Here is a 12,762-nt window from a genome sequence, read left to right on the forward strand (position 1 = left end):
CAGTCCAACACTCTGTGTCACATAAGAACATAAGAGAAGCCCTGTTGGATCAGGCCAATGGCCCCTCCAGTCCAACACTCTGTCACATAAGAACATAAGAGAAGCCATGAAAGATCAGGCCAATGGCCCATCTAGTCCAACACTCTGTGTCACATAAGAGAAGCCCTGTTGGATCAGGCCAATGGCCCATCCAGTCCAACGCTCTGCGTCACACAGGGGCCAATACACACACACTGTGGCAATTGTTTCCAAGAGGACTTTTTGTAAAAAAAACCAAAAAAAAAACCCAGCAGGAACTCATTTGCATGTTAGGCCACACCCCTGGTGTCACAATTGTTTTGCATAGGGCTTGTGAAAAAGAAGCCCAGCAGGAACTCATTTGCATATTAGGCCACACCCCCTGACATCAAGCCAGCCAGAACTGCGTTCCTGTGCATTCCTACTAAAAAAAAAAAAAAAGCCCTGAGGATAACTCTTAGCAATAGCGAAACGAAAGAAGGCTATCCTAGGTTATGGTTACCAGCAGAGCTTTGGGGGTAGAAAAAGTCCAGCAGGAACTCATTTATATATTAGGCCACACCCCTGATGCCACCATTGTTTTGCACGGGGCTTTTTTTGTGGGGAAAGCCCAGAAGGGACTCATTTGCATATTAGGCCACACCTCCTGATGTCACCATTGTTTTGCAGGGGGCTTTTTTGTGGGGAAAGCCCAGAAGGGATTCGTTTGCATATTAGGCCACACCCCTTGGCACCAAGCCAGCCAGAACTGGGTTTCTGTGCATTCCTGCTCAAAAAAAGCCCTGCTTACCAGGTCTCCCCTGGCCGCTGGCGGGGAATAGGGGATAAGGGTTGCCAGACCACGGCTGGGAAATCCTGTATATTTGGGGGTGGAGCCTGAGGAAGACAGAGACCTCAGTGGGATGCAGTGCCACGGAGTCCACCCTCCATCTATTTTGTCCCATGAAGATAAATCCAGTGGATTTAGTGTAGTGGTTAAGTGTGCGGACTCTTATCTGGGAGAACCGGGTTTGATTCCCCACTCCTCCACTTGCACCTGCTAGCATGGCCTTGGGTCAGCCATAGCTCTGGCAGAGTTGTCCTTGAAAGGGCAGCTGCTGTGAGAGCCCTCTCAGCCCCACCCACCTCACAGGGTGTCTGTTGTGGGGGAGGAAGGTAAAGGAGATTGTGAGCCGCTCTGAGACTCTTCGGAGTGGAGGGCAGGATATAAATCCAATATCTTCTTCTAAATCTTGGTCTGAAGCAGCTAGGGTTGCCAGACTCCAGGTGGAGCCTGGAGATCTCCCGCTTTTGCAACTGATCTCCAGCTGGCAGAGATCAGCTCTCCTGGAGAAAAGGGTTGCTTTGAAAGGTGACATCGTCCCAGGCTGAGACCCCTCCTCTCCCCTCCCCAAATCCTGCCCCCCTCCCGGATCCACCCCCAAAGTCTCCAGGTATTTTCCAACCCAGACCTGGCAACCCAAGAAACAGCAGAACAAAGTGTGATTCCAACAAAATTTTTATTTAATCCAACAAGACCAACAAAATTTTATTCAAGGTTTAAATTGTCACGTGTCTGCACAAAAGGTGTCTGAAGAAGCATGCATGAGAATGCTTATACCAAGAATGAAACTTTTGTCGGTCTTAAAGTAGGGTTGCCAGCCTCCCGGTGGGGCCTGGAGATATCCCGCTTTTACAGCTAGCACCGATCAGCTCCCCTGAAGAAAATGGCTGCTTTGAAGGGACCTTGGTATTAGACCCTGCTGAAGCCCCTCCCCTCCCCAAACCCCGCCCTCTCCTGGATCCACCGCCCCCAAGTCTCCAGGTATTTTTAGGGTTGCCAGGTCCAATTCAAGAAATATATATCTGGGGACTTTGGGGGTGGAGCCAGAAGACTTTCGGGGTGGAGCTGGGATGAAGGCTGTCTCAAGCATAATCGAACTCCAAAGGGAGTTCTGGCCATCACATTTAAAGGGGCTGCACACCTTTTAAACGCCTTCCTCCATTGGAAATAATGAAGGATAGGGGCACCTTCTTTTGGGGCTCATAGAGTTGGACCCCTGGTTCAATCCTTTTGAAACTTGGAGGGTATTTTGAAGAGAGGCATCGGATGTTATGCTGCAAATTTGGTGCCTCTACCTCAAAAAACAGCCCCCCCCCCAGCCCAAGATGTGGATCAATTCTCCATTAAACCCTATGGGAATCTGTTTCCATAGGGAACAATGGAGTGCCCAGCAGACATTTCCTCCCCCCGCCACCCCGCTTTCTGATGACCCTGAAGCGAACGGAGGGTCTCCAAACTGGGGGATCCCCTGCCCCCACCTGGGGATTGGCAACCCTAGGTATTTTCCAACACAGACGCTACTAAAAAGTGCCACTGGGCTTCGTTCATTTTCTCCATGGGAACGGAGCTCTGTAGTCCCGAGATGAGCCGTGACTCCAGGGGATCCCCAGGTCCCGCCTGGAGGCTGGCATCCCTGGGCCCTGCCTCTCTTTCTTCCTTGGGACTCGGTTTCCCGTCTTCCCTTGCGGCGGCGCAATGTGGGAAATGTAGTTCCCCTCTCCTCTTCCCCCCCCCCCCTCTTCATCCCCCCCGAAGGCAGCAGCGAAGATGTCGGAGGTGCGGCTGCCTCCGGTGCGGCCGCTGGAGGATTTCTTGCTGGGCTCGTCCCGCTTGGCTCCGCCGGACCTGCGGGATCTGCAGCGCTGGCACAATCGGGTGGTCAACAACCTCCTCTACTACCAGAGCAACTACCTGCTGGGGCTGGCCGCCGGGCTCCTGCTGGGCGGGTGAGTGAGGGAGGGAAGGCAGGCGGCTGCAACCCCCCTGCTTGCCTGCGCCACGGAGGCAGGGGACTGGGGCGGTTGCTGCAGCTGGACCAGGGCGCCCTTCTGCGGGCTGCAAGAGACGGGAGAATCGGGGGGGGGGATTCAGGGGGATCAAGAATTGAGGGAGAGGGAAACGGTGGAGGAGGAGTCTGGTGGGATCTCTGTGCCTGCTGGGGGCAGTTAAACATAATGTCCCCCCTAAACTGGAGTCTTGTGAGAAAAAATTCTACTTTGTGAGCTGCTGGCATTCCAGTGGTGAGCTCCTGCGTGAATGGTCGTGCTCTGGGGGTCCTGAGCTAAGAGAAAATTCTGTGAGCTGGAGGCTAAAAATCTGTGAGCTAGCTCAGGCAAACTCAGCTTACAGGGAACATTGGTCAGGAGCCCCCCCCCCACTGCTCCCCCCCCCCCCCACCAACAAGCACCAAGAATATATAAAGCATCACTGGTGACTCCAGGATATTCAGAGGTGGTTTGCTATTGCCTGCCTCTGTATAGCGACCCTGGACTTCCTTGTGTACAATTCTGGTCGCCGCACCTCAAAAAGGATATTATAGCATAGGAAAAAGTTCAGAAAAGGGCAACTAGAATGATTCAAGGTTTGGAACACTTTCCCTATGAAGAAAGGTTGAAACGCTTGGGGCTCTTTAGCTTGGAGAAACGTCGACTGCGGGGTGACATGATAGAAGTTGACAAGATTATGCATGGGATGGAGAAAGTAGAGAAAGAAGTACTTTTCTCCCTTTCTCACAATATGAGAACTCGTGGGCGTTCCATGAAATTGCTGAGCGGTCGGGTTAGAACGGATAAAAGGAAGTCCTTCTTCACCCAAAGGGTGATTAACATGTGGAATTCACTGCCACAGGAGGTGGTGGCGGCTACAAGCATAGCCAGCTTCAAGAGGGGATTGGATAAAAATATGGAGCAGAGGTCCATCAGTGGCTATTAGCCACAGTATATTCTTGGAACTGTCTGGGGCAGTGATGCTCTGTATTCTTCTGCTCAGCGACCTTGGACTTCCTTGGGGGTTTCCCATCCTGATTCTGTTTCGCTTCCAAGTTCCGACAAAAGGCTGCAACGTATGCTGGTGGCAAACCTTTTTTCTGCCAAGGGCCATATGGATATTTATAACATCATTCGCGGGCCATAAAGAAATGATCAACTTAAAAAACAGTGCTCTGCCAAGGGAGAACGATTCAGGCCAGCAAAATTAACGCAAATAATCGTTTTTTTTTATTATTATTATTATTATTATTATTATTATTATTATTATTATTATTACTTGTTTATTTCTATTCCGCTCCTTCCCCCTTGAAGTCATGTGGGGAGAGCCTAATCTGGCACACATACAGCCGGCCTGCTGCCCTAGGCAAATGCATAGGTCCAGGGCTTTTTGGTAGAAAAAGCCCAGCAGGAACTCATTAGCATATTAGACCACATCCCCTAATTTTAGCATATTAGGTCACACACTCATTAGCATATTAGGCCACACCCTCTGGGATAATCAAGTGCAAACTGAACCGTGACAGTAACTTCTCCAGGCCCTGCAGCAATTCTGGCTGGCCAGCCAGGCCCCAGGGAGGCTGCCGCACAGTACATCTGGGCCCTGTGATCTCTGCCTGGCCCCGGGGAGGCTGCTGCACAGCGCGGCTGGGCCCCACGATCCTCACTGGCCAGCCACGTCCCAGGGAGGCTGCCGCACAGTACATCTGGGCCCTGTGATCCCTGCCTGACCCTGAGGAGGCTGCTGCATAGCACGGCTGGGCCCCACGATCCTCGCTGGCCATCCAGGCCCCAGAGAGGCTGCCACATGGCTCGGTTTGGTCCAGCAATCCCCGAGGGCCACACCAAGTGACCTCGAGGGCCGTATATGGCCCTCAGGACAGAGGTTCCCCACCCCTGCTGTAAGGGGAATTTTCAGCCCCCTCTTTGCACCTATGCTCCTAATGGGGCCTTTGACCTGATTATTTATCTTCAGGCTTTTTTTGCAGCAGGAACTCCTTTGCATATTAGGCCACACCCCCTGCCGATCCTCCAAGAGCTTTCAATAGGCCCTGTATGAAGAGCCCTGTAAGCTCTTGGAGGATTGGCTACATCAGAGCTGTGTGGCTAATATGCAAAGGAGTTCCTGCTACATTATCTTCTTGGCTTGTCAACCAGATACCTTGTCCTCCTCTTTGAACGGAAACTGGATTCCTGGGCCGGTCCCCTTCCCCCTCCCCTGCAGGTACTTCCGGTTCCTCCTGACCCTGCTGAGCAGCGCGCTGGTCACTCTCATCTTCTTGGGCTTTGTCTGGGCTGCGGAGAACAAGGCCCCCGTGCGGCGCTTCCGGCGGAACTATCCTGGCACCTGCGTCTTGGCTGTCCTCGGCTCCGCGTACTTTCTGGTGTCTCTCTTTGACGGTTCCGCTGTCTTCCTGGTTTTCATTGCTCTGCCCATAGCACGTGAGTCCTCAGCTGGGAGCAGGTGTGGGAGGGGACTGGACCAGTCAGGTTTGCCCATTCTAAGTTGGAAAATTCCTGGAGTTTTGCTCCTATAATTGACTACGGCAGTGAAAATGATATATGCATAGACAGGGGTGGGATTCTAGCAGGAGCTCCTTTGCGTATTAGGCCACACCCCTCTGATTTAACCAATTCTCCAAGAGCTTACAGGGCTCTTTTTTGTAAGCTCTTGGACAATTGGCTACATCAGGGGTGTGTGGCCTAATATGCAAAGGAGCTCCTGCTATAATTCCACCCCTGCTCACAGAAATACCTGCAGTTGAAGAATGGCTAGAGAAGATGTTGGACTTTGTAGCTATGGCCAGGGCTTTTTTAGTAGCAGGAACTCCTTTGCATATTAAGCCACACACCCCGATGTAGCCAATCCTCCAAGAGCTTACATGGCTCTTTGTGCAAGGCCTACTGTAAGCTCCAGGAGGATTGGCTGCATCAGGGGTGTGTGGCCTAATATGCAAAGGAGTCCCTGCTACCAAAAAAGCCCAGCTGGTAGACGATGCTGACCTCGTCGTTACACGAGTATCCATTCTTCCGCCCCCCCCCCCCCCCCCGTCCTCACTTTCCAGTGGGACAAGCCTGTAGCAGGAGGACCTAAGACAGTTTCCCATTTCTACCATTACCTCTAAACAGGGCTTTTGTAGTAGCAGGAACTCCTTTGCATATTAGGCCACACACCCCTGATGTAGCCAATCCTCCAAGAGCTTACAGGGCTTTTCGTACAGGGCCTACTTTAAGCTCCAGGAGGATTGGCTGCATCAGGGGGTGTGGCCTAATATGCAAAGGAGCTCTCCTAGAATTCCACCCCTGCATATTAGGCCACACACCCCTGATGTAGCCAATCCTCCAAGAGCTTACAGGGCACTTAGTACAGGGCCTACTGTAAGCTCCAGGAAGATTGGCTGCATCAAGGGGGTGTGGCCTAATATGCAAAGGAGTCCCTGCTACAAAAAAAGCCCTGCCTCTAAACCTTCACCTTTGTCTCCCCCCCCATCCATTTCCCTGCAGTGATCCTCATCCATGCTTCACTGCGCCTCCGCAATCTCAAGAACAAGATCGAGAACAAGATGGAGAGCATCGGCTTGAAGCGGACGCCCATGGGATTTCTCCTGGAAGCTCTCGGGCAGGAACAGGAAGCCGGATCCTAAGCGCCATCGCCTCGTTTCTGCCTCCAGAAATGTCCCCTTCCCCACTGTTGACTGTCAGCATTTCCCCCACCCTGTTGCTGCCTGTTCACTTAACCCAATCTAGCGGTTTGGTGATGAGCTTATGTAAAATACGCCCAGTCCTCTTGGCTTCTCGCGATTAACCAGCGGAACTTCCCGACCCGAAGTGCAGACAGTGAGACTTAATAGCAGAGCAAAAGGGGTGGGCAGCATTTGTATCAGACAGTATCGGCTCTTGGGATTGTTCCCTGTCTGATCTTTGGGAACGTCTTGCTAGAAGCGAATGAATAAGAGTATTGAAGCAATAGAGAGCCAGTTTGGTGTAGTGGTTAAGTGTGTGGACTCTTATCTGGGAGAACAGGGTTCCCCACTCTTCCACTTGCATCTGCTGGAATGGCCTTGGGTCAGCCATAGCTCTGGCAGAGGTTGCCCTTGAAAGGGCAGCTGCTGTGAGAGCCCTCTCAGCCCCACCCACCTCACAGGGTGTCTGTTGTGGGGGGAGAAGATATAGGAGATTATAAGCCGTTCTGAGCCTCTGAGATTCAGAGTACAGGGCAGAATATAAATCCAATATCTTCTTCTTCTAAATAAGAATGTTGAAGCAGCAGATAAGAATACTGAAAAGCAAGGCAGTATTTTTTTTAATTGTAAAAAGTTACCCTAGGAGACTCTTTGACACTTGATTTTTTTAAAAAATCATATACGAAGGCTTAATCCTAGAGCAAAAAACAGTCCGTTAGCAAGCCGAAAAGGCAGCCTGTTTTTTTCCGTTCCAATGAAGGCTTGAGAATAATTTTATTCCTAGCATTTAGGTAGTCTTTTCTGATATCCGAAAGTGCTTCATATGCATTATGTAATGCTCACAACAGCCCTGTAAAGGAGGACAGTGGTGGTGCTATTCCTTCATGGGGTGTGTGTATGGAGGGAGGAAGGCAAACCTAAATCCATCCAGTGATTTTGTGACCGGGACAAAGTTTAGTTCGTAGTTTAGTCTCAACCCCTTCGCCGTACCTGGTCTTCTATAAAGGTTCTAGCGCAGGGGTGGCCAAACTGAGGCTTAGGAGCCGCATGTGGTTCTTTCACACATGCTGTGTGGCTCTCAAAACCCTCACCGCTCTGTTGGCTGGCTTGGAGAAGGCATTTCTCTCTTTAAATCACTTTTCCAAGCCAAGCAAGCCTAGGGCTTGGAAAGTGCATTTAAAGTTAAAGTTGCTTCTTTCCCACCTCTCCCCCCCCACATTCTATTTGCCTGCCTGTCTTGCAGCTCCAAAACTTCTGACTTTTAATTTATGTGGCTCTTTGAGTAAGTTTGCCCACCCCTGTTCTAGCCACCAGATCGTACAGAAATAATGTACTTTCAGCAAGATTTCCTATCAGAGCAAAGCAGGGCGCTTTTTTTTGTAGCAGGAACTCCTTTGCATATTAGGCCACACTCCTCTTATGCAGCCAATCCTCCAAGAGCTTACAGGGGTGTGTGGCCTAATATGCAAAGGAGTTCCTGCTACAAAAAAAGCCCTGGAGCAAAGTTAGATAGGCTTGGGGGCGTGTGGGTTAAACAATGACCAAGCTAAGCTTTCGCACAAAGGCCAGCAGTCTAATCACCTGTAAGTTTCACTTCCTTTATGCTTCAGTGTGGAGGTGAAACTCCAAAGTGCAGAAGCAACGTGCAACCTATCATCCCGGCTGCTGGTAATTCCCCTGTTGTGTACTGTTTTTTGGGGTGGGGGAGCAGAAGAGCCTCGCCCTTTTCCAGAGGCAAAGTCCAGAACAGCCTTCCGTCCCGCTGCATGCCTGTCCAACCTGGTTCACGTTCCGACGTCTTCTGCAAAACTTCCACGAGCGGGACCAACAGACTCCGTAGCTCCGAGCACCTCAAAGGCACAGCTGTGGGTGCAAATGAAGACACTTCCTCAACCCGAAACATTGCCAAAAAGGATGGGACCGAAGTGCCACACCCGTCCTTACCTTTCTATACCGGACTGGTATTTATTTGGTAAGGGAAGGAGGTGGAATTAGTAATAGAATCCTGTGTACTTTTTTTTTTGTTACAAAAAAGTGTTATGGCTTAGCGAAAAAACTGCAGTGCAAGATGTTTTTGTTTTAAGGGGAATTGATCTCTCTGGACCTGTGTGAGTGAATGGATGGATGAATGAATGAATGAAAGAAGATACTGGATTTATATCCCCCCTATACCCTGACTCTCTGAGAGCAGTCACAATCTGCATTACCTTCACTCTCCCCCCAAAACAGACACCCTGTGAGGTGGGTGGGCTGAGAAAGCTCTCCCAGAAGCTGCCCTTTCAAGGACAACTCCTTCAATATCTATGGCTGACCCAAGACCATTCCAGCAGCAGCAAGCAGAGGAGTGGGGAATCAGACCCGGTTCCCCAAGATAAGAGTCCGCACACTTAACTACTACACCAAACTGGCTCTCATTGAATGAATGAATGAATGAATGAATGAATGAATGAATGAATGAATGAATGAATGAATGAATGAATGAATGAATGAATGAATGGTGAAGAAGCCTTGAGGAAGGAGGAAGCAGAATTGGACTCGTTGCCTTCACGGAGGTTGTGTGAATTGCTGCCCCTTTAGGCTTACTTTCTGACCAGAATTCAAACAGTGCCATAGGATGCAGAGTTAGCTAAGCCTGTTATAATCAAGTGTTATGGCTTCATATAAAATGAGTGGCAGTAACTCTGCAGAAGATTGCGCTGGAAACTTCCTTCCATCTCCCCTTGGGCAACGGGGTCCAGAACCAGTATACCAGTGGCCCCTCCAAAGTATGTACTACAGAATAAGAACATAAACCCCACTGGATCATCCAGTCCAGCATCCTGCCTCACACAGTGGCCAGCCAGTTCCTCTGGAGGGCCAACAGCAGGGCAGAGAGGCTGAGGCCTTTATAAGAACATCAGAAGAGCCCTGCTGGATCAGACCAGGGGTCCATCCAGTCCAGCATCCTGTCTCACACAGTGGCCAACCAGTTCCTCTGGAGGGCCAACAACAGGGCAGAGAGGCCGAGGCCTTCATAAGAACATCAAAAGAGCACTGCTGGATCAGACCAGTGGTCCACCTAGTCCAGCATCCTGTCTCACACAGTGGCCAGCCAGTTCCTCTGGAGGGCCAACAACAGGGCAGAGAGGCTGAGGTCTTCATAAGAACATCAGAAGAGCCCTGCTGGATCAGACCAGTGGTTCATCTAGTCCAGCATCCTGACTCACACAGTGGCCAGCCAGTTCCTCTGGAGGGCCAACAGCAGGTCAGAGAGGCCGAGGCCTTCATAAGAACATCAGAAGAGCCCTGCTGGATCAGACCAGTGGTCCACCGAGTCCATAATCCTGTCTTACACAGTGGCCATTAAGTTCCTCTGGAGGGCAAACGACAAGAAGGTGCCCCTATCCTTCATTATTTCCAATGGAGGGAAGGCATTGAAAAGGTTTGCAGTTCCTTTAAATGTGATGGCCAGAACTCCCTTTGGAGTTCAATTATGTTTGACACACCCTTGCTCCTGGCTCCACCCCCAAAGTCCCTCAGTTTTTCTTGAATTGGATCTGGCAAACCTTGGTTTAATTCATAGCAGAGGTGAAGCAATATATTATTCTATCTTGCTTTCGTAAGACGTACTCCTCCCACCCAGCCTTTTTTACTGACCGGCAGGGCTTTTTTTGCTGCAGGAACTCCTTTGCATATTAGGCCACATCTTCTGATGTAGCCAATCTTCCAAGAGCTTACAGAGCTCTTAGTACAGGGCCTACTGCAAGAGGATTGGCTACATCAGGGGGTGTGTGGCCTATCATGCAAACGAGCTCCTGCTACAAAAAAAAGCCCTGATGACCAGGTTCTTCGTCCAGCTGCTTGTTCCTCAACCACCCCCCAGATTCACACCATAATATTCCAGCAAATTATCCCTGGCTGAGCATAACTGGGAAAGCTTATCAAAAGAAGATGATGATGAAGATATTTGATTTATATCCTGTCCTCCACGCCGAAGAGTCTCAGAGCGGCTCATAATCTCCTTTACCTTCCTCCCCCACAACAGACACCCTGTGAGGTGGGTGGGGCTGAGAGGGCTCTCACAGCAGCTGCCCTTTCCAGGACAACTTCTGTCAGAGCTATGACTGACCCAAGGCCATTCCAGCAGCTGCAAGTGAAGGAGTGGGGAATCAAACCTGGTTCTCCCAGATAAGAGTCCGCACACTTAACCGCTACACCAAACTGATCCGAGAGCCATCGGATCAGTTGGTTAACAGCTCTCTTGGGGCTGTAGCTGACCTCTCTCAGGTCTTTTAAACCAAGATGCTAAAGCTAGATTTATAACCTTCGATCTCTACGGCATAGGTTCTCTCCTTTGTGGCCCTATTTGCTGTATCTAATGAGCTAGGAGAACAGCTAGGAAACAATTAAGAATGCTATTTTTTAAAAGCTGGAGTGGATTAGAATATATTCAGGATCTCTGAAAATGTTAACACTCTGAAATTAAAAGGCAAAGGTGCAAGTGCCGAGTCATTACTGACCCATGGGGTCACGTCCCCTCACGATGTTTTCTTGGCAGACCTTTTGTTTCGGGGTGGTTTTCTGTAGCCTTCCCCAGTCATCTACACTTGCCCCTCAGCAAGCCGGGTTTTCATTTTATCGACCTTGGAAGGATGGAAGACTGAGTCAATGTTCCCTCTAAGCTGTGGAGTCTTGTGAGGAAAAAAAGTTTATTTTGTGAGCTACTGGCATTAAAGTTGTGAGCTACTGCATAAATAAGTTTGCTCTGTGGCCATTTTTCCTGAGCTACAACAAAAATTATTCGAGGAGAGGCTGTGGCTCAGTGGCAGAGCAGCTGCTTGGTGTGCAGAAGGTCCCAGGTTCAGTCCCTGGTATCTCCAGTGGAAAAGATCAGGTGCGCGAGGTGAAAGGTTTCAGCCTGGGACCCTGGAGAGCTGTTGCCCGTCCAGGCAGACAATACTGGCTCTCAGCGTTCCCTCTAAGCTGAGTTAGCGTGAGTTAGCTCACAGCTAGCTCAGGAAGGATGAGCCCAGAGCACAGTAATTTATGCAGTAGCTCACAACTTTAATGTCAGTAGCTCACGAAGTAGAATTTTTGTTCACAAGTTTCCACAGCTTAGAGAGAGTACTGCCTCAGAGCAAACTAATGGATGCTGTTCTTATACAGGGGGCTTTTCAAATACTCCCGCTAATCTGTGGAGTCTTGTGAGCAAAAATTTGCTTTGTGAACTACTGGCATTAAAGTTGTTGAGCTACTGCATAGATTAGCTTGCTCTGGGGCCATTTTTCCTGAGCTAAGACAAAAAGGTGAGCTGGAGGCTAAAAAAACTGTGAGCTAGCTCACATTATCTCAGCCTAGAGGGAACACTGGTTTTCTCTCTGCTCAATCTGACCTCACCTTCTGGTCCACGCAATGGAATACCACCAATGTATCAGAACGGTGACTGTCCAAAATAAGAGTATTGTTTGAGGAGAGGCTGTGGCTCAATGGTAGAGCATCTGCTTGGCATGCAGAAGGTTCCAAGTTCAATTCCTGGCATCTCCAGTGGAAAGGATCAGATGTGTGATATGAAAGACCTCAGCCTGAGACCCTGGAGAGCTACTGCCAGTCTGGGTAGACAATACCGACCCTGATGAATTAAAGATCTGATTCAGTATAAGGCAGCTTCATGCCTTCAAATCAGTGCCCGTTGAACATGTGAAGCTGCCTTATACTGAATCAGACCCCTGGTCTACTGGCAGCAGCTCTCCAGGGTCTCAAGCTGAGGTTTTTCACACCTATTTGCCTGGACCCTTTTTAGTTGGAGATGCCAGGGATTGAACCTGGGACCTTCTGCTTACCAAGGTCATTACCTTTAAAGCCCTATATGGCCTGGGACCTGCCTACCTGAAGGACCGTCTCTCCCCACATGTTCCCCAGAGAGTACTGAGATCGGGAACGCAAAATCGTCTCGCTATCCCTGGGCCAAAAGAAGCCCGCCTAAAATCCACTAGGGACAGGGCCTTCTCTGTTATGGCCCCTACATGGTGGAATCAGCTGCCGGAGGAGGTGAGGGCCCTGCGGGACCTTGTTCAGTTCCGCAGGGCCTGTAAGACAACCCTCTTCCGGCTAGCGTACACCTAACTGATGAGAAACTAAATGTAGCTTTGCCAGACTCCTGTTATACATATTGTTGTAACGTTGAATGGTTTTAAGGTTTTAAATGTTTTAAATGCTTATATATTTAAATACTTGTTTAATTTTATGTTTGACTAATTGTTGTGAGCCGCCCTGA

General features: G+C 49.8%; 1 protein-coding gene across 1 annotated transcript; it reads left to right on the forward strand.

Annotated features, from left to right (window-relative positions):
- Positions 1 to 2,570: 2,570 nt before the first annotated feature.
- PRAF2 (PRA1 domain family member 2) lies at positions 2,571 to 6,713 on the forward strand. The gene is made up of 3 exons (XM_060252446.1): positions 2,571 to 2,787; positions 5,051 to 5,268; positions 6,331 to 6,713. Exons 1-3 carry the CDS (start codon positions 2,609 to 2,611, stop codon positions 6,468 to 6,470), a joined length of 537 nt encoding a protein of 178 aa, XP_060108429.1. The 5' UTR covers positions 2,571 to 2,608; the 3' UTR covers positions 6,471 to 6,713.
- Positions 6,714 to 12,762: the final 6,049 nt, after the last annotated feature.

This window comes from Heteronotia binoei, chromosome 13 (genome assembly GCF_032191835.1).
Source record: "Heteronotia binoei isolate CCM8104 ecotype False Entrance Well chromosome 13, APGP_CSIRO_Hbin_v1, whole genome shotgun sequence".
NCBI classification, from domain to species: Eukaryota; Metazoa; Chordata; class Lepidosauria; order Squamata; family Gekkonidae; genus Heteronotia; species Heteronotia binoei.

What these genes read in the sequence shown, in the direction of transcription:
- PRAF2 (XM_060252446.1), top strand. Translation starts at nt 2,609, where the DNA reads ATGTCGGAGGTGCGGCTGCCTCCGGTGCGGCCGCTGGAGGATTTCTTG. An exon ending in GCCGGGCTCCTGCTGGGCGG is followed by an intron (nt 2,788 to 5,050) that starts GTGAGTGAGGGA and finishes CCTCCCCTGCAG; the next exon opens with GTACTTCCGGTTCCTCCTGA. An exon ending in CATTGCTCTGCCCATAGCAC is followed by an intron (nt 5,269 to 6,330) that starts GTGAGTCCTCAG and finishes ATTTCCCTGCAG; the next exon opens with TGATCCTCATCCATGCTTCA.